The sequence below is a fragment of the Trichomycterus rosablanca genome, chromosome 1 (genome assembly GCF_030014385.1).
Source record: "Trichomycterus rosablanca isolate fTriRos1 chromosome 1, fTriRos1.hap1, whole genome shotgun sequence".
Classification (NCBI taxonomy): domain Eukaryota; kingdom Metazoa; phylum Chordata; class Actinopteri; order Siluriformes; family Trichomycteridae; genus Trichomycterus; species Trichomycterus rosablanca.
In genome coordinates this window covers 81262352-81283772 of record NC_085988.1, presented here as the reverse complement: position 1 = coordinate 81283772, position 21421 = coordinate 81262352, and the positions used below count along the sequence as shown (strand labels likewise).

Sequence of the window (21421 nt, the reverse complement as noted above, 5' to 3'; positions counted from 1 at the left end):
CAAATTTCCCCTGTGGGATAATAAAAGGCTATCTTATCTTATATTTCACTTCCTTTGTACTACCTCAGACCACTCTGACCGAGGAGAGTTGTGACACCCCAGCTTTGACATGTGCAATAGCTGACCACTTCTTTTTACCTGCACGAGACAGGTTCACATGGAGATCTGTATTGCGCATGGAGAGTCAAACACTGACCCCTATTATCCCTCATCTCTTTGCAGGCACCATTGACCAACAAGGAGAGGCAGCCCTTTGCGGAACCCTTTTTCACCTATGCACTCTGCACAGGCGCCTCTCTATCTGCCAATCAGGGTCCTTACACAGCGTTTGAAGTCCCCACCCACATAGTCCGGTCATCCCACTCTAGCAGAACTGTGTCTGCTGCAGGCACTGCCAATTATGCCCGCTAGACGGCGCCCAGCCGACCAGTGGCAACGCAGAGTTTTAAACCGAGGAGTTCAGAATCTCGGCGCTGGTGTGCTAGCAGAATATCCCGCTGCGCCACCTGGGTGCTTTCATCATTGCATTTTAAACAAATAATAAAACACCAAGCATTGTTATTTTTTTTTCAGGTTATTTATTAATACAGTAAAAGCAAATCCTTATAAATAGACAGTTTAGGGGAGTTGAATGAGCCATAAACTAAACTAAGAAAATACCTCATATTAAAAGTGCATATATACAACCTAAGAATAAATAACTGAGCTTTATAAAATATTCAAGTATCAAAATAAGCAGGAACAAGTCTAACGGTTAAGAGCATGAAAATACATGACACCTACTTTATGTTAGCATTTTAGGCAAACCACAGCTATCAAAGTGCATTTACAGCATTGATTCTTTAAAAAAATACTAACATCATTAATCCTAAAGTGTGTTTCAGTCTAAAATAACTAATGTAAACATTTATCATTAAGCATTTATGGAAATTCAAATATTAATCAAACAGTCCTAAAAAGTTAAAACAATAAAATAAATCTAAAGGTGGTATAATCTAAAGATTATTAGTACCAGAAGCATTGTTGGCCCTAAAGCCAAAGCACTAGGCACCCTAGGAAATTCATACTCATTCATACGTTTAGTAAAAAACAACCTTCTTCATCACACTACAATAAATAAACATTACAGCACATTTAAACACTCCCTTCCATTATTACAAACACACTCCAGTTAGAAACACAAAACATACACGTAACATAACAGTAATCTCATACAAATACCACGTCATGATATCATAAATATATCTTCATTAATCAAAAATACCGTCTAGAAAAATCGCTCAGTGCATCTCAAACTGACAAAGCAGCAGCGGTACATCGTTTATAAAACATTAGAGACATGAAAATCAAATGATCTGTGAAGTGGGCTGCACAATGTATCTAATTGTATTTATAATGTACACCAAATGGCCAAAAGTAGATGTAGACACACACTGCTACCATGCACAGTGCTAAGTGTTAGTTAGAGTGATGTGTAGCGTGATATTTTATTATTAATTCGTGCTAGCAATCTAAAGGATGAATTAATCTGGGTTTGGCAGTGTGTGTGTGTGTGTGTGTGTGTGGCGTGGACTGGATTATCTTATTTAGCAATAAGGAAATCTTAATGCTTCAGCATACAATGACATTCTCAAGGTTCGTGTCCTTCCAACTGTGTTGTAACTATTTGAAGATATGTATGGCCTCACCACTAATGCTTTTAGAGCAACCTTTTTTGCACCACAGACCGGTTTTAATATAAAATATAATCTCACGCACCGGCGGGGCGGAGGGACTTAAAATAGAATAATTATACTGCTCACAAATGAGCTTTTTCGCTGCAACGAGACGCTGCTTCCACCTGGGGGTGATATGAGACGATAAACACCCGTGTGTTGAAAATAAAAGCAGTGTTTTCACTGCTGATGAAGCGATATCTAATTATTTATTCTTTCTGTGTGGCCCGGTGGTTGGGGGACCTCTGTTTTAGGGAACTAGCTCCATATGAATTTGGTGGCGATCAGGTAGCAGGTGTCCACATACTTTTGGCCATACGTTGTTTGCCTACGATTGGCCTAATCCCAATCTAAATTTTTTCCAACACATTTGGGAAGAATTGGAATGCTGACTATGAGCCAGACTTTACTGTCAAATATCAATGGCCTCACAACTGATGCTTTTGAAAAAACTAGCTCCATATGAATTTGCTGGCGATAAGGTAGCAGGTGTCCACATACTTTTGGCCAAAACGAAAATACGACAATATTTTGTTCCTAAACTGATTGACTTGTCATTTTAAACAATTAGAATTCCAATATTGATTTTTAAAGTGTGATTATTTAGCCATTACTGTTCAGCCCTGATTTACTGCATCAGTGACTAGTATTTATAAGACAACCAGCATATGACAGTGTGCACATAAATAAATCCGCCCACACACCCACACAAACACATCTTCTGACAGTCTTTGGTGTTATTACAGGTGGGCAGTGCGTCATCTTCAACATCATGCTCGTATCTAAAACTCGGGTCTGTACGTGGCCGTGAGTCATCAGGTGATGAAAGGATGTGATTGTGAGGAGAAAGAGCCGAACGGTGATGTGATCGTGGATGAGCTGAGTCACTGATCCATAACACAGTGCTTATTTTCTGCTCCACGTCCTTAAGTACATAAACACACACACACACACACTCCTGCTCACCATCTTCATTATCCATGTGGACACCCAATGCCAATCTTGGTAAAGACAGGAACTGAATGGTCCTTTACTTCTGTATAAGTTTTTGGGGCTGTTACTTCCTGTGGTGAATGGAGTCACTGACAGAGCTGGGCAATCTCATGCATCTCAGTTGGGCGTCTGTTCAGGTTCTGCATCAAAAACACATTCAGTGTGATTGGTTAGAAATCTGCTTAATGTTCAACTGGACAACAGATTTTACATACAGGCGTGTACAGTTAAAGTTTACATACATGTACAGTATTTAACAGACGCTTTCATCCAAAGCGACTTACAATTATGACAACTGAGAGTTAAGGGCCTTGCTAAGGGGCCCAGCAGTGTCAAGTGGTGGGGCTTGAACTGGCAACCTTTTGATTACTAGTCCATTGCCTTAGCCACTGAGCTACAAATACCTAAATACTCTAAAAATGTACATGTCACTAACATGCCGTGGCAGTCTCTCTCGCTTCTTTGTCCAGTAACAACATTCACTAATTAAAGAGTTTTTTTTTTTGTTTTTTGTTTAAAAATAATAAATCACCAAATCTTTTTAACAAAAACTACAATAAAAAAATTATGTTTATGTAGTCCTCAGTTTGAAACTCGACAGTTGCTACCGGTCGGCTGGGCACCATCTGGAGGGCGTAATTGGCAGTGCCTGCAGCAGATACTAATTAGCCACCGTATCTGCAGGCTGGGGGCCAGACTATGTGTGGGTGGGTGGCTTTTCATAGACTGTGTAAGGACCCTGATTGGCGGAAGAGACGCCTGTGCGAAATGCAGGGGCGAGAAGAGGAGGGCTGTACAGCGGCGTGCTCTCTTCGGATGCAATCGGGTATCTCTCAGCAGAGGAAGACAAATTTAAGGCGCTAAAATGGGAGATTATGTTTAATTTAGTTTCGTATTTTGTTCATATGGTGCTATATGATGGTTTTTAAGTGCATTGCTAAATAAGGGCAGCAGTAGCTCAGTAGTTAAGGTACTGGACTAGCAATCAGGAGGTTGCCGTTCAAGCCCACCATTGCCAAGTAGCCACTGTTGAGCCTCTAAACAAGGTCCTTAACCCCTTAATTGTTCAAATGAATTGTGTTCAGCCATTATTATAAGTCGCTCTGGATAAAAGCGTCCGCTAAATGCCACAAAAGTAAATACATGAAGAAAGGCTTGATCTAAAGAAACTCCAGTGTCCTGCACAGAGCCCTGACCTCAGCCCCACTCAACAGCTTTGGCATGAACTGAAACATCACCTGACATCAGTGCCCAGTCATACAAATGCTCTATTGGCTGAATGGGTACAAATCTCCACAGACATACTTCCAAGTCTTGTGAGAAGCCTTCTCAGAAGAGTGGCTGTAGTTATAGAGGTCACAAGCTTACAGTGAGGTGTCCAAATACTTTTGGCCGTACAGTGTATGTTCTTGATTCTATGGCATTAAAAGTATTTACAACAGTGGCCTAACATAATCCATATGCTTTTCTATCACAGGGAGTCCAAATTACCCTTAGTTTTATTTTGGAGTCAATGTAGGTTTTAATTGTTCCAACTGCTCGGCTTCTAACGTCGGCAAATGTCTCAGTTTAACCCTTGTTACTAAAACCACAGGAGTGAGCGGGTCACTGTGCAGGACGAGAGGTGTAAATATTACCTCTGAAACAGCAGTACAGACACCACTGTCAGGTAGTGGAACACAGAGCGTCTTTACACATGCAGAACACAGGCAGGGACACAGAAAGATGAGACAGTTGTTAGATGATGTAACAAAGTGTTAAAAGAAAAGCAGAGTGAGGAGACATGCATGCTAACAAGCTACCGGCAGCCGATACAAACACAGTCTACACACACGCCACAGGGTTACACAGCTCATAATGCAGAGTAATGCCAGTTTAGGAGGGGATGATGCATTCAGTGTTCACAAGGCGAGCTTTGTGTTGTCTTGTTTTTGTTGTTGTTTTTGTTCTCATAGCACTTCTCAGTCCAGTAGGATTGTCTATGTGATGTCACAATCATACTTTTAGTGCATATACGATGTCACAGTTTACACAGGCAAGATGATTCCACCCTTCTCTCTCTTTCTCATACTCATTTCTATACATTTATTCTTGACGTATTTTTCTTTTCTTTTCTTTCTCCTTTTCATTTTTTCTTTTTCGATTCTTTCTTTCTTTCTTTCTTTCTTTCTTTCTTTCTTTCTTTCTCTTTTTACTTTTTTCCTTTCTCTTTTTACTTACTTTCTCTTTTTACTTTTTTTTCTTTCTTTCTCTTTTTACTTTCTTTCTCTTTTTACTTTCTTTTCTTTCTTTTTTCTTTGTTTATGTTTACTTACTTTTTTTCCTTTCTCTTTTTTCTCTTTTTACCTTCTTTTCTTTCTTTCTCTTTTTTCTTTTTTTTTTACTTTCTTTTCTTTCTGTCTCTTTTTCTGTCTTTCTTTCTTTCTTTTCTTTCTTCTTTCTTTTTTTCCTTCTTTACTTTCTTCATTTTTTTATTTATTTATTTACCTTCTTTTTCTTTTTACTTTGTTTTTTAATTTCTTTTTCTTTCTTTCTTTTTACTTTCTTTTTCTTTCTTTTTTTCTTTCTTGTCTTCTTTTTTCTTTTTATTTTCTTTTTCTTTCTTACTTCTTTTTTTGCCTATGTTTACTTTTCTTTTTCTTTCTTTTTACCTTCTTGTTCTTTCTTTTTCTTTCTTTTTTCTTTTCTCACCTTTGTTTCTTTCTTTTTACTTTCTTTTTCTTTGTTTCTTTTTTATTCATTTCTTTTTTTCTTTTCTCGCCTTTATGTTTACTTTTCTTTTTCTTTTCATTGTATGTATTTCTAACATTTTGCTTCTGTTTTTCCTACTTTCTTTATCTCATGATTGTGTTTCTTGCTTGCGTTGATTACTCTACCACTTAAATCTTTCTTTTAAGTTTATTCGTTTTTTTATTTTAGTTTTCTCATTTTCCATGATTCTCTTTTCATACAGCAAGTTATTTCGTATTTTTTTAATGAATTAATTAATTCATCTATTGTTACAACTTCATCCTGTTCAGAATTGCAGGGGAACCCCAGCCCAGCAAATGGGAAAACCCCAATAACAGCTGTGCACTGTAATATTTATTTTACACTATCAGCTCACTGAAAGCTATTTGGGTTTCTTTTAGGAGCTGGACTATGTGATACTTACAGACATGCAAGGCCAAGCCAGTGCTGTAGCAGTGAGAGGTGCATAAGGAAAATGAATGGAATAAAGAAGAGTGTGTCTGAGTGATGAATAAATGAATGCATATAGATAAACTATATAGACAAAAGTATTGGGACACCCTTTCTTATTCTTGAATGTATGTGTTTCAACCACAACAGATGCTAACAGGTGTAATGAGAATTAAATGCTTCCAACTTTGCAGCAACAGTTTAGGGAAAACAAGCTCTTGGCCAGGTGTCCAAATACTTTCAGCCATATAGTGTAGATATAGAATACACAATGCCAAACACGTACATACGTTCACATCAACATCCACACTGTGAGTGTTTCATATTTTACCTGTGTGGACAGTGTAATGGAGTTGTTGGCACTAGCACAGAAAGGCAGGGGTGCGGGGGTGAGCTCTGGGATAGAAGGATCATCCAGTCCTTCCATACGAAGCTTCTTCGTCGGTTCGTGACTGGTTAGAGGTGTGACACTGTTCCTCCTGATCAGAGTGCCTTGACTTCTCTTTAGCTCCTAATGAAGTAAAATAATAATATTATAGTTTCTTAGTTTAACTCAAAAGTGTTTCTTTGTTTGTCTTGTTTTGTGCTGTGTTTTTACCTCAGGTCTGTCCCGGTGTGTGTTCACTGCTTCAATGTTCAACGAGATAGACTCCACTTTACACCCTAAAAACAAAAGCAACACAGCTTAATACATATGATAGGGTTTGCTTTGGAAGACCAGATTAACAAGCTCTGATTTTACCAAGCAATCTGAATATTTAGACTGGATACTTTTTCCTTACAGTAATAATAAATAACACTAAAAAATTCATGGATTTTTGTTTTCATAACTGAGTTGCAATTAATTTACAAAAAATGTTGCACTTGTTTGCAGGAAGAATGAGACTAAATAAAATCTGAAACACTAAATCACTTGGTCTCCTCGGTGCCAAAACATCTTTTAAGTGTGTAAAAGGAATAGCAACATTACAAAGTGGTAAATGCTTTACTGTCCCAACTTTTTTTGGAATGTGTTGCAGGTCTGAAATGCAGGAATGGATGTTTATTAATAAATGAAATGAAGTTGAGGAGACAAAACATGAAAAATCTCAGGTTCATCCTCTCTGACATCAAATAAAAGTCAAGTAAAAGTAAAAGTGACATCAAATAAAAGTAAATGTAAGAAACAATGTTTTTATTATTTGCATTTTCCATGCTGTCCCAACTTTTTTCTGATTTGGGGTTGTAAAATAGAGTGACCTCTATGTGATCATTTCAGCGTTACCAACAGCCACCCTTTCCAGAAGGCTTCTCACAAGACTTTAAAGTATAGGGGATTTTGTGCCTATTCAGTCAGAAATGTGGTCATAACATTTCTTTTATACTTTATATAATTGGTTTATTACACCTGTTAGCAATTGACGTGGTTGAAAAACATGAATTTAAGAATTAGAATGGGTGTCCTAATAATTTTGTCTATATAATGTATATTTTTGTTTTATCTAAAACATAAATAAGTGCATTATGGGTTTACATTTTACTGTAGGAAAAAAGCAATAAAATTGGTGCAGCATTACAATTAATTTGCTATTCATACCCAAAGTCACTAAAATTAAACAGAAACATAATACAAACTAGTTTCTGTAGTAATAAAAGAAGACAGAAATAAACACAAAATACTGGAACTGTAAATGATAAACAAAAGAAATAAAAGTTTAGGCCTAATCACACATATATTAATAGGAATAAATATTAAATAGAGGGCATGTACCCTATTTCAATCTGGTTTATTGACCATCAGCTACTTCTGCTTCTACTGCTGAGTGGAAAATTAAATTAGCCTCACAAAATGCTAATAGATCCACCCCTGTTAATCAATACCCCCCAGGGTACATAATATGGAAACTAACCACTAGCAGCACACTGTAGAACAAAGAGTGTACATCTGATAAATATGGTAATGTTTCCTAGTGCAAATAAGGCCAGTGTTCTCACCGTAAGCCACCGGGGTGAGTTTCAGCACAGTGTGGAGTGGACACTTGAGGTAAGGCATCTCATCTGCAGCCAGAAGACCAACAATACGGTCAAGCACATCACAGAAGCATTTACATACATAACACAATGTAATCTTAGCTTTACCGAGATCATTTACACACATCTTACCAGCACTCTTATCCAAGAAGTACGCAAGCAGGCAGCGCATGACAGCCTGGTGACAGATGACCAGAACGTTCTCCTGCCTCTCAAGCTCCATGATGACCGGCTCCACCCGCTGTACCAGGTCCTGGTAGGACTGCAGGGAAACAGAGGAACATTGGATGTATAGCCATCAATTTTGTCAAACAGGCAGACGGATTGACAAATGCCACCTTGTCGTTATTGGTTTGATGATGGTGGTCTTTCGTATTTTAGTTCTTTGTAGGAGATTTTCCAAGCCTGGGACAAACATAGAAAATCTGGGTTGTGTTGGGCGTATGGATGAAGTAAAACCTGGATTTATGGAATGCAGTCAGCCATCGCTTCATATTTACTTGCTCACACCTATGGGCCGCTGCCAATCTATATTCTGCATGTCTTGGGATAGTGACTAGATACAAGGAATTGATCCAGGTCACTAAAGCCTGTGAACAGTGAGGGCTTTACTCTACCTGCTGATTGGATACTTGTTAACTGAGTAAATGAGCTGATAATATGTTAACAATGATGATTATTATTACTATTATTATTATTATTAGTAGTAGTAGTAGTAGTAGTATTTTGTTGCTATTACTGTTGTTGTTGTATTTTAAATCCATCCATCTATCCATGTTTATGATGTCACAATTCATACATGCACAGGATACAGGATTCAATCAGTATCTTTATGGTTGTATTTACTGTAGGTAATAAGATGATCAGATACGCCACAGATTGGAATCAGACTCATTTTAAAACAATATGTGATTTGCCTTTAGCTGAATTATTAATTAATTCATTATTAATTAAATTCTTTAATTATAAAGAATGGCATACCTTATAAACCCTACGCTGCTAACTGTATATTAGAATATGTTTTGCCACTCATTGTTATTTAACACTACTCATGTCTTTGCTCCTGTCCTGTTTTTATCTGCACTGTGTGTATTGTGTTGTTTTGTACTTGTGTTCTGTGTTGCACCCTGGTCCTGGAGGAATGTTGTTTCATTTCAATATGTACTTGTATATAGCTGAAATGATAATAAAGACTTTCCTGAACTCCTAATTAAGAAAACATATGAAACAGCAACTTTAATAACATTATGCATGTTTATGGGCTGTGGTAGCTCGGTGGTTTGGACTCTGGGCTAAGGGTTTGAATCCAGCCCTTGAGCAAGACCCTTGGCTTTAGAGACTGGGACCCCAGCTTTTAAACAGGCTGGGATATGCATGAAAAATAATTTTATTGTACTGTACATGTGTTGATGTGTATATATAAAAATGAAGGCTTATTTATATACTTTTAGTCAACATGCTTCATTTATTTAATTTAACTAAAATGTACTGATAAGTTGTTTGACCTGACTTGTAAAAAACACACCCTGGTTTGAACCAGACACAGTAAAGGTGTAAATGTAGGCATTAATGTAGTATACTGGATGCATCATACTGTACATTATCACTGATTTTACAGCACCAGGTTTAAACTAAATGTGACTCATGGTCTCTCACCTCTCCAGTGGGGTAGCGGTAATAAAACTTGTCCTGGTCTCGGAGAGCAAACTCTTCAGGGTAACGCTCCCTTATTTCCTCATAGGTCATCTCCTCACACACACCCTGTTCACACACATACAGGGTTTACTATACAGACTATAGTACAAACTGTAGCAAGTCTGAAAGGAGATGAACATACAGCATCGATCTCGTTCAGAGCTTTCCACTGCTCGTACGCTACGTTGAGTGCCTCGGCCGTCTGTATGCTTCTCCTCAGCTGGCTCGTCCACACCTTCAGATCTGTCAGCTTCTGCTCTTCAACAAACTTAGCCAGAGCTGTAGAGAACTGTTCAGTGACAGAGTAGATCAGTCAAAAGAAATAAAACAACAGTGATAGCTTTAACAAAAACTGTGTATATATATTACATTTAATACAATGCATTCATTCATCCTGGTCAGGGTCGTAGTATGCCCAGCGGCACAAGGAAACACTGGGCTCAAGGCATGTATAAACCCTGGACCCAGTGCCAATCCATTGCTGGGCAACAGACACCGTGTTTACTCATTTACTCACAACCCAGCCAAAATTTACAGCGACCAATTCACCTTCTGCTTTTTTATAAGGTGGAAAGAAACCCTATGTTTTTTTGTAAAACTTGATCCTTTTCTGTTAGCTGTACCTTTCTTCCACAGGTGGAGAGGCCCGAATCTCCTCCCAGACGACCCTGCAGGTTATGCTGACTTTCTCCATGTCTGCACAGGTAGATGGAGCGCGGCTGGATGTGGATGTTCATAAGGTAGTAAACGATGCGGCTCTGGATGTGATCCTGGATTCGGTTTACGAGGAACCGACGGCCCACATCGATTACTTTGATAAAGGACAAGTTCCTAAAAGTATGGAGAACTGGGTTAGTTATGCAGCAGGTATTCTTCTGTTTAATCATCCTGTTCTGTTTATTATAGTGCCACAAATAAAAGATGGTGTTTTGTCTTCCTGACTAGACTTATGCAGCCATGCAATCATAACAGTAATTAGGCGGACTGAGCCTGTCCTCTTATCTCTAAAAACACTGAGTGATGAGTTCAAAAGATTTACTGTAGGTGCTTGATTTAATGTTTAATTACATTTAACTGGGTGCATTTAATTTTAAGTAAATAACAAGTTCAGGAGCAGCCAATGTTGTCGTATTTTTGCATCAGATTTACAACTATGTTGTTGGGAAACAATAGTGCCACTTTTCCAAATGCCTCTGCTATTGCATATTTGTCAGACTGAATCAATAAAGACACAAAAATACACAAAACATGGTAATACACACAAAGAAATTTAGAAAAAAAAACTAATGTATTTATTTATTAAACATAGTCATCCAATATTACCTCTTTGAAAAATGACGTCTTCATGTCTTTCACATCATTAATTTTAGCTCCACTTTTCTTTACAGAACTGCTTTAATTTTCTAACATACCCAGTCTTGTCACAAATGTTTGAGCACTGATGTTTACTTTGGATCTCAGTCCCTGCAACCCTTAAACCAATTCAATCTTTACATATTTTATTCTGTGTAGTGGAGTAAAAAAAAATAACCAAGGCTAAAGACGTTTACAGTTCTGGACATTTTAAGAGGATCTTTGGTGAATTTTTGGATGAGTTGTCCCTGACCGAAACAGTCACTCCTGGGTAGATGATTCAAGTCAAGTCAAATTTATTTGTCTGGCGCTTTTTACAGTAGACACTGTTTAAAAACAACTTTACAGCATCTAGGACCAACAGACCAGAAAACGCTGTTGAGCTGATTGTGTTCTTGGGCATCAGAAATGGCTTTGTAAACCTTTTCAGACTAAAACAGCAAGTGTTTTTGTCTTAGATTATGGCATAGTGTTCCTGTATGGCCAGCTTCTCTTTCCATTAATAGTAAAGTTGAAGGTAAGTGAGATTTCTATTCTACAAGACTGATCAAGCCTGCCTGTGTTCAGTTAGTCAAACTGAATGATTAATTGATCTTGGTTCAATAAAGGAACGTTTTAATTCAGGTTTAGTTTGTGTTGACATATATAAAAAAATGCACTGTAACTAACACAATAGCAGAGATTATAAAAAATTGGCAATAACTTTTATTAAGTTATTTAATAGACAGTGAACTTGTAAGTGTGAGGAAATGTCGGATCCTGAGAGAGTGTTAGCGATGTTTTATGAACAGGGCAGTTAAGACAACAACCCCCTGTTTATAGAGGTACCTGTCATAATCATCCTGATCCAGCGGCTGATAGTTCACTCTGTAACACTCAATTCTTTTCTGAAAATCCTCAATGGCGTCTGTCTTGTTACAGTCCTGGTAGTCAGGACATGACACCTTCACCTCCTGTTTATAAACAAACTGAGGTTTACATGGCACACTGGTGTTTCTGGTATAATACAAATAGTAAGGATATCTCTTAACAGTTTACAACTACATAATAGTCTGACACATTGAGACAAGAATGTTTAATAAACTGTTTTTAATAGTAGTTGGCTGCCTGTTGCATACATACCATGATATTGGTTGCAATGACACTTGGGTCCTCACATACAGACTCAATAAAGAAGATCTGCATGAGAAAAACATCTGAGTCAGTGCAGTTTAATAACAACATTCCAGTGTGTAGCCCAAGTGTTGTAGTCCTGCATTAAAAACTGAAAGGTTGTATTTTTAAATGCTATTACTATCACCTCTGTGTTCTTGTGGAAGGCTTTTAATCATGGGCTTGGATGTGTCAAAGTGTCTACCAACTAAACAAAATACAATCACTATGGTTGAATACCGACCTTAAAATTGTTCTCGGCACCAAACTCCAGGATCATGTTTCTTCTGTCTCTGGTTGTGTTTGTAGCATCAAAAACCTGTGAACAGAGACAACTATAAGAATCCATGCTTATACACAGTGGGTTTGCAAAAGAAATACCCTCTTTTCAATCGCCGCTGTTAGTGCATGTTCGTCACACTAAATAATTACAGATCATTAAACAAAATGATATTACACAACGAGAACTTCACTGTGAACACAACACAATTTAAAAACATGATTTTTTTACCTAATCAAAGTTCATCAGTAAGCCAAAGTCTCTAAAAGAACATTAGCCAGTATTGTAATAATTCAGTCTGAATAGGGTAATACGGCCTTTCTAAGCCTCTAGGACTTCAAGGAACAACAGTAAGAGCCATTATCTTCAAACAGCCAATATACACCAATCGGGAAAACCATTACGACCACTGACAGGTGAAGTGAATAACACTGATTATCACCTGTTAGTGGGTGGGTGGGATATATTAGGCAGCAAGTGAACATTTTAAATTTAAAGTTGATGTTAGAAGCAGGAAAAAGCGTGAGGATTTGAGTGAGTTTGACGAGGGCCAAATTGTGATGGCTAGACGACTGGGTCAGAATCTCCAAAACTGCTCCAAAAAAAGTGTTCCAGGTCTGCAGTGGTCAGTATCTATCAAAAGTGGTCCAAGGAAGGAACAGTGGTAAACCAGCGATAGGGTCATGGGTGGCCAAGGCTCATTGATGCACATAGGGAGCGAAGGCTGGCCCGTGTGGTTCGATACAACAGACGAGCTACTGTAGCCCAAACTGCTGAAGAAGTTCATGTTGGTTCTGATAGAAAGGTGTCAGAATACACAGTGCAGCACAGTTTGTTGTGTATGGGGCTGCATAGCTGCAGACCAGTCAGTAAGGAAGGTGGTCATAATGTTATGCCTGATTGGTGTATTCTAATGAAACAGTGATAAATCTACCCAAGAGTCTCAGTAACTACAGGAAGTCCTAAAATTTCCCAAAAACATCTAAAGAAATGAAATTTTTTTATGACTTTAGACAAACCAAACATTACTGAATATAACAACTCTTAGGGTCTGGCAAAATTGAATACAACATTTCAGAATAAAAACATTCTACCAAGAGTCATAGTAGCAATGTTATAAGAGGTTTGTGCTGTTTTGTTTGACTCAGGTTCCCAATTGTTTAACGTCATTTTTTTTTATAATCTGAAATCATTCATTGTGACAAATATGCAGCACAGGCATCAGCTGAGGGTTTTGTTTTTTAATTTATTTTAATAAAATACTTACTGCGATTTCACCTCCCCTCTCAGTCAGGTAAGCCTTCACATCTTGTAGAGCAGCTAAGGCACATTGTCTTTAAGGACACATACATTAACAGTTATAAATTGCATTTATAAGATATTAATTTGAATTAAAACAGCCATTGATTGTTTACTTACTCTCTGATTTTTACAGCTTCCTTGTTTTCTGTTTTGAAAAAATCGAAGGAGCTGTAGTGCTTCACCGTCTCTCTGCGGTACTCTCCAACGTTAAAGACTGAAAAAACATAGTGCAACAGTTACTCAAAATTAAATTATATTTAACCAATCGGTACACTGCTGCTGGCACCTAGTTGATAAATAGGTTATTTTTGCTTTATACACTTTATGGCCAAAAGTATTTAGACACCTAAACATGAGCTTGTTGTACATCCCATTTTAAAAACATGGTAATGTGACCAATTATTTGTTGTTAAGTCTATTACATTAAAAGGAATTAAAAGGAGCGTACACTAGTTGGTCTAAAATAGCTGCAAAAAATGATAATTTAGTAGTAATATCAGGAGAAAAGCAAATGCCCAATAAGCAGCATAATATTTCAGCAGTGTGCCCAGTGTTACCAGGAAGCGCCAGGACACCGTGATCCTGACCAGGGTAAAACAGTTAATGATAATAAATAAATTACTACTTAATATTTTTATAGGTTATGACACACTTAAATGTGCACAGTCTTTGGGAAGTCTTTATAATCTCGGAATACAAAAATACTTGTATAGACTATATGGCCAAAAGTATGTGGACACCTGACATCCTAACCATATGCATTAATACAGAGTTTGGAGTAAGTCTGTAAGAATTCGTACCCATTCAGTCACACAGCATTTGTGAAATCGGGTACTCATGTTGGATGAAAAGGGCTAGCTCACAGTCTACATTCCAATTCATTTTAAGTTTTTCAGTGGGGTTGAAGTCAGGGCCACAAAATTGGAAGCATGAATTTTGTTTAATTTACTGATTGTTTACACCTGTTAGCAATTAGTGTTCCTAAAACCACAACTTTATAATAAGGAGGGGTTTTTACATACTTTTAGGCATATTTGTATCGCATGTTTTAGTACAAAATTACAATAGTAAACACTACAGTACAAGCAAGTTAAGGGCCTCGCTCAGGAGCCCAACTAAGTGGTGGTTAGGGGGCTTGAACAAGCAACCTGCAGATTACTAGTCCAGTACCTTTGTGACCACTGCCTTTAACCCATGTGCAAATTAAAATGTACTGTAAACCAGGAGGATATTTGGAGTTTGCTGTGGTTACCTTTAGTTGGAATGCCAATCCAGTTGAGGTAGCGTGTGAGCTTCCTTGACATGAACGTTTTGCCCCTAGCAGGCAGACCGACCATCACTATGACGGTGGGAGGGTTGGCCAGATGAGGAGCTCCACCAGCTACAAAAAAAAAAAAAAAAAGAAAACACAATGTAAAAAGTGCATAGCAATTTTATAACCACAAGCACATAAAAAATTTGCTTTTATTTATTAATTTCAGTCATTTAAATGTAACATAATGGCAGCAGGGCGGCACGGTGGCTCAGTGGGTGGTTGTACTGTCGCTTCACAGCAAGAATGTCTGGGGTTCCATTCCTAGGTGGAGCAGTTCAGGTCCTTTCTGTGTGGAGTTTGTATATTCTCCCTGTGTCTGTGTGGGTTTCCTCCAGGAGCTCCGGTTTCCTCCCACAGTCCAAATACATGCAGTCAGGTTAAACGGAGCTTGTAAAATTGCCCTGTATGTGAGTGTTTTTGTCCTGAGATGAACTGGCAACCTGTCTGAAGTGTTTCCTGCCTTTCGGCCAGAGAACTGGACCCACCACAACCCTGACTAGGATAAAGTGGTGGTAAAACAGACAAAATCAACACAAAGTATTTGAGTTCTGACAGCTCTATTGTGCAGGTCCTAGCACATGACTCAAAAGACAGACGGTGAGTATGCATAAACTCAGTGACCTCCTTCCTCTTCCAGACTGCTCCCCCATCACCCCCCCCCCCCTCAGCTTTTTTTCCTCTTCACACAGGAGGATTCAGACAGAATTAGGTCACTGTGAGCGAATGTGTTGGACTGCGACTGGATTGGCAGAGCTGGCATGAGGCGAGAACATCCTTTCTCTTTTCTCCCTCCCTTTTCCTTTTCCTGGCTCAAATGCCCAACTTATTACCCAAACAACACATGCTAGAGACGGCCCTCAGTAGGCTACAAACACACAAAAACGTGGACATGAGCAACATGTGCACGATGAATAAACAAGCGATTATATCTTCTACAAGCTACTGTAGATGGGCTATAAGTCAACCTATCAGAAGGAAGCTAAGCTACCAGGATGTCCTGATCCTACTGCTTTCATCTTTAATCTGATTCCCATTTCAGAGCCCTGATTATGAACTGATTCCAATACTGAGGTGCTTTGTAGTTACACTTCATGGCCAAAAGTATGAAGACACCTGGCTGTGTGCTTGCTGAGCATTTCTTTTCAAACCCATCTGCATCTATATGTAGTTGGCTCCTCCATTGCGGCTTTTTGTTTTGCATTTTTCCCAGTTTTCCTCCCAATCTTGTCGTATCCAATTACCCGATTGCATTTACGCTTCCTCTCTACTGATGCTGATCTCCACTTCTGATTGCCCCCTTCGACACGTGTGAAGTAGCCGACTGCACCTGCACGAGGTGAGTTTGTATATGGATCAGCTTTGTGTATGGAGAGCCACATCCTGATCAACCATTATTCCTCGACTCTGTGCAGACGCCATCAATCAGCTAGCAGAGGGCATAATTCGAACCGACGAGTTTGAAATGTCAGCTCTGGTGTGCTAGTGTGTTTTACCCGCTGCGCCACCGGAGCAGCTGCATCTTTTTATAAAGGCTTTCCACAAGATTTTTGAGTGTATCTGTGGGAAGTTGTGCCCATTCAGTCACAACAGAATTGTGCGGTCAGGTACTGATGTTAGATAAAAAGGCCTGGCTCACAATCACAGTTCCAATTGATCTCAAATGTGTTCAGTGGGGCTGAGGTTAGAGCCATCTGGCATTCCTCCACACCAAACTTATCAATCCATGTCATTATAGACCTCACTTTATTCACACGAGTACAGTCACACTGGAACAGGAAAGGGCATTCTACAAACTGTTGGCACATACTATTACAAGTATTGGTTTGGTTCAATTATAAATGAAATGTTGGGTTTAAGATCAAAGCCTCTGACTACAAATAATAATTAAAATATGATATTGTGTTGTATCCTCATTTGTGATTATTTTCTTTAACAATGGCAACAGAATAGTGGGTAGAGATTTGGGCTATAAATTAAAAGGTTCGAATTCGAACCTTGGCTTTACCATACAGCCACTGTAGGGTCCATGAGCAAGAGCTTTATCCCCCTCAGCTCCAGGGGTGCCATACAACGACCGACCCTGTGCCTTGATCGCAGCTTCCAAACAAGCTGGGATATGTAGGAAAAAAAACAATGTAATTCTACTGCAGATGTGTAGATGCTTATATGACAAATAAAGGCATCCAATCACCTGTCTTTAAATGTGTGCATGTTTCTATTCATTACTGTCAGAGGTGAGTGTATAAATGGAAAGACTAAGGGATTAATCCTCTCCTTTCCGCTCATGAGAACATCCGTAACAGAACGTGACAGCCTTAAACTCTGCTCGATCAGCAGAACATCAATGATCTCATTAAACTGCACAGGCATGGTCAGGAGACGATAATCGATTAGATGCAGTGGGTAGAGATGTAACAGACCACTAATACAATATTTGTCTGCCAAAATGCCAATAGGGTATTTCTCGGACATCCTGATTTCAAGCAGAAAAAACGCTGATGTCTTTTCAAGCACATTGTTTTAACTTTAGTGTTTGTATTTAATACATCAAATGTAATATGAACATATTACAGGGGCTAAAGTCTGGTGAGGCAAAACACAATGTCTTTTAGGCTGGCTTAATAATACTGTAGACATCACTGGTCATTCTGTACTTATCTGTATGTCAAAACAGCTGAACGGCAGAACTTAGTTAAACTCTTTTTAGCTGATATAACAGCTTGTAAATGCTAAGCAGCTAGTACTTATTTTGTTATTGTTTAGAAAACACTTTGATGCACAGCATATTCAGGTTTTACCTACAGATTATATTAGGTCAGCAATCTGCGAGGGCCACTCCAAAACCTTCAGTTTTAAGTTCATAAAGTAATTCACATTGGATTCTGAGATATGTTTTAATTGTTTTTCTTTTGTAGCTTAAGTTAATTAATTAATGAGTAAATTAGGAACTCAAAGTGTGTCTAAAATTTTGCACAACATGCTTTATTACTTTTACTTTTTTTGAAGTTCATTAAATAACTGTATTAACATTTGCAGAACAATATTAATATATATATATATATATATATATATATATATATATATATATATATATATATATATATATATATATATATATATATATATAAAATATATATATAAAATACCGATTAGGCATAACATTATGACCACCTCCTTGTTTCTACACTCACTGTCCATTTTATCAGCTCCACTTACCATATAGAACAGGGGTGGGCAATTATATTTTCCAAGGGGCCACATAAGAAACTCGGACTGTTGTGGAGGGCCGGACCAATAAGGTGAACTTAATTCTGCTCAATATTAATTTTATCTTTTTATTTACATTTACATTACATTTTCAGCATTTAGCAGACGCATTTATCCAAAGCCATTTACAATACAGTTACAGTGTACAGTCTGGACAATTAAGGGTTATGGGACTTGCTCAATTGCCCAACAGCAGCAACCTGGCAGTGGTGGGGCTTGAACCAGCAACCTTCTGATTACTAGTCCAGTACCTTAACCACTAGGCTACAACTGTCCACTCTTTATGAAAAGCAGTGAATTGTACAGTTCTAATAAGCTGTTAATGTTTTGATGTTACATTTAGAAAATTAGAAGTATGCAGAGTAAAAACATCAACATTATTTCACTATTTAAACAAACAAATGCAAAAACAAATGTGAACAAAATGTGCAGGTTTTTAAACTTTACACTATTTTGTTTTGAGTCTAATTACCTCATTTGTTTTTCAGTCCTTTGTTATTGTTTAATATTATTTTTAAAATAACAGAGCTGGTCCTGACTGCTTCAGTTCTGGACGTGTTAAACTTTATAAACAGTCTTTGTTGCTTTTGCAGTTTAGTTAGAGAAGCTTAAGGTGTGACGCTCCACATCGTTCATATGCTTGTATTTCTGTTTAGTACCGCAACAGCGATTTAGAGCCTAAATTCTGATCCTTAACCAACGTTACATCTGACTTTAGTAAATAAACAATTCAGAAGTTCGTGTCTTGTTAAAAACTCCACCGTCAATCACACTCAGTTCTGTTCGCATTACAGTGAAGCTGATACATTACACTCGCGCACACGCAAATCGAAACTTGCGGATATTTAAAGACAGCGCTCTCGTCAAAATCAATCCTGTTATAGTGCATGTTTGATGTACATTTATTTACATCTAATTTTTAATTGCCACGAACCTCATGCGGGCCGGTTCGGGATGTCTCGCGGGCCGGATGTGGCCCGCGGGCCGTACAATGCCCAGGTCTGATATAGAAGCACTTTGTAGTTCTACAATTACTGATCTCTCTTTTCTCTACATGCTTTTTAGCCTGCTTTCATGTTGTTCTTCAATGGTCAGGACCCCCACAGGACCACTACAGAGCAGGTATTAATTAGGTGGTGGATCATTCTCAGCACTGCAGTGACACTGACATGGTGCTGGTGTGTTAGTGTGTGTTGTGCTGGTATGAGTGGATCAGACACAGCAGCGCTGATGGAGTTTTTAAACACCTCACTGTCACTGCTGGACAGAGAATAGTCCACCGACCAAAAATATCCAGCCAACAGCGCTCCATGGGCTGCGTCCTGTGACCACTGATGAAGGTTTTGAAGATGACCAACTCAAACAGCAGCAGTAGATGAGCGATCTACATGGTGGACCAACTAGGTAGGAGTGTCTAATAGAGTGGACAGTGAGTGTACACGATATTTAAAAACTCCAGCAGCGCTGCTGTGTCTGATCCACTCATATCAGCGCAACACACACTAACACACCACCACCATGTCAGTGTCAGTGCAGTGCTGAGAATGATCCACCACCTAAATAATACCTGCTCTGTGGTGGTCCTGTGGGGGTCCTGACCATTGAAGAACAGCATTAAAAGGGGGCTAACAAAGCATGCAGAGAAACAGATGGACTACAGTCAGTAATTGTAGAACTACAAAGTGCTTCTATATGGTAAGTGGAGCTAATAAAATGAACAGTGTGTAGAAACCAGGAGGTGGTTTTAATGTTATGTTAACGGTGTATAATGGTGAGTAGTGCGGCTAGGGGTTTCTTTAGGTAATTATGTTTCCATTTACCGTCCAACAACACGTGTAAAGCTGTAAAGCAGTTACTGGCTGTACTGAACTCTTGTGTGGTCATTCTGTGAGTAAAGATGTGTCGGCCTGCTATGAATTAGCGCCCTGTCAGGTGCTTGTTTTAGCTCAGCACTCGGTGTTCTGGACACACCATAAACAGTCAGGGGACATGAATGAATAAATGAATAAATGAATAAATGAGAGAGTTCATAGTTCTCATCATCACTAGTGATACCTGTACATTCTAATGAATCAAACGCAGTGGTCTAATAATGTAGAATTAAATCTAAACTCCTAAACAAGTTGATGTTAGATATAGAAAAAACTTACACTTGCGAGTCATCGCGGGTTTTTCCTCCTTTGATGGAATCCAGATCTTCTGGATCCTGGTTTGGGTCAGTTCTCTGGTCATTCCTTATTGATTTGTGCGCACCCGGCTTTTACTCCCCGTAAAATTGCATTAATCTAAAAATAAACGAATAAAAGCTGTGCTCTGATGTGAGATTTAAGCTTTATTATGCAAAAAAATCAAAAATAAAAATCCTTTTGTTCATAAACGCTCTTTTTCTTTTAGCCGCTCTGAGTCTGGAGGGCGGAATGACGGAGATGCGCCTTTTAAAGCCGCCCGATCTCCGGTCACTTTCTTTATCACAACCAGCCACGCCTTCTGAAACACGATTGGTCAGGATTTCCAACAAGTGCACAAGTCCGCTTATGGATCAGTTGGGAAGCGGCTCTTGACAGCGCTATAGCAACCAGTGAACGCGTTCAGACTTCAAAGGCATCAGTGATGCGACGTCATAAACAAAGCGGATATTCCATATGTGATCTACAGTATATACGTCACAATTATACATACAACTGGCCATTAATCTAAATGTTTTTTTTCTATTATATTTTATGCATTTTCTCCCATTTTTCTCCCATTTTTCTCCCAATTTACTGTAGTTAATTTGTCTTCCGCTGCTGGGGGATTCCCGATTGCAGTCGAGGTGGGTATATTGCTGCTCACGCCTCCTCCGACCCCACGCAGCCCTTAGCGGAACCCTTTTTCACCCATGCATTCTGCACAGGCACCTCTCTATCTGCTAATCAGGGTCCTTACACAGCGTTTAAAGACCTCACCCACATATTCCGGTCATTCCACCCTGCAGGCACAGCCAATTAGGCCCGACCGGTGGCCATGCCGAGTTTCGAACCGAGGAGTTCAGAATCTCAGCACTGGTGCACTAGCAGAATAATCCCGCTGCGCCACCTGGGCACCTAATTTAAATGTTGTTTTTTTTAATTATTTTTACCATTTTCGTTAATGCAAATAGCAATGCATTATTATAACTGA

General features: G+C 38.7%; 1 protein-coding gene across 2 annotated transcripts; it reads right to left on the bottom strand.

Moving 5' to 3' along the window:
• Positions 1-566: 566 nt before the first annotated feature.
• On the bottom strand, positions 567-20683 carry pfkfb3 (6-phosphofructo-2-kinase/fructose-2,6-biphosphatase 3). Of its 2 annotated transcripts, XM_062996675.1 has the most exons (16): positions 20413-20683; positions 14933-15061; positions 13798-13894; positions 13646-13712; positions 12343-12417; positions 12069-12125; positions 11775-11899; positions 10217-10424; positions 9736-9882; positions 9555-9659; positions 8031-8160; positions 7863-7925; positions 6487-6551; positions 6220-6399; positions 5863-5885; positions 567-4396 (listed from the first exon to the last, which is right to left on the bottom strand). In XM_062996675.1, exons 1-16 carry the CDS (start codon positions 20492-20494, stop codon positions 4342-4344), a joined length of 1608 nt encoding a protein of 535 aa, XP_062852745.1. In that variant the 5' UTR covers positions 20495-20683; the 3' UTR covers positions 567-4341. The 2 variants fall into 2 exon arrangements, with proteins under 2 accessions (XP_062852745.1, XP_062852737.1); XM_062996667.1 differs by lacking the exon at positions 5863-5885 and having other exon boundaries at positions 567-2848.
• Between the last annotated feature and the right edge of the window lie 738 nt (positions 20684-21421).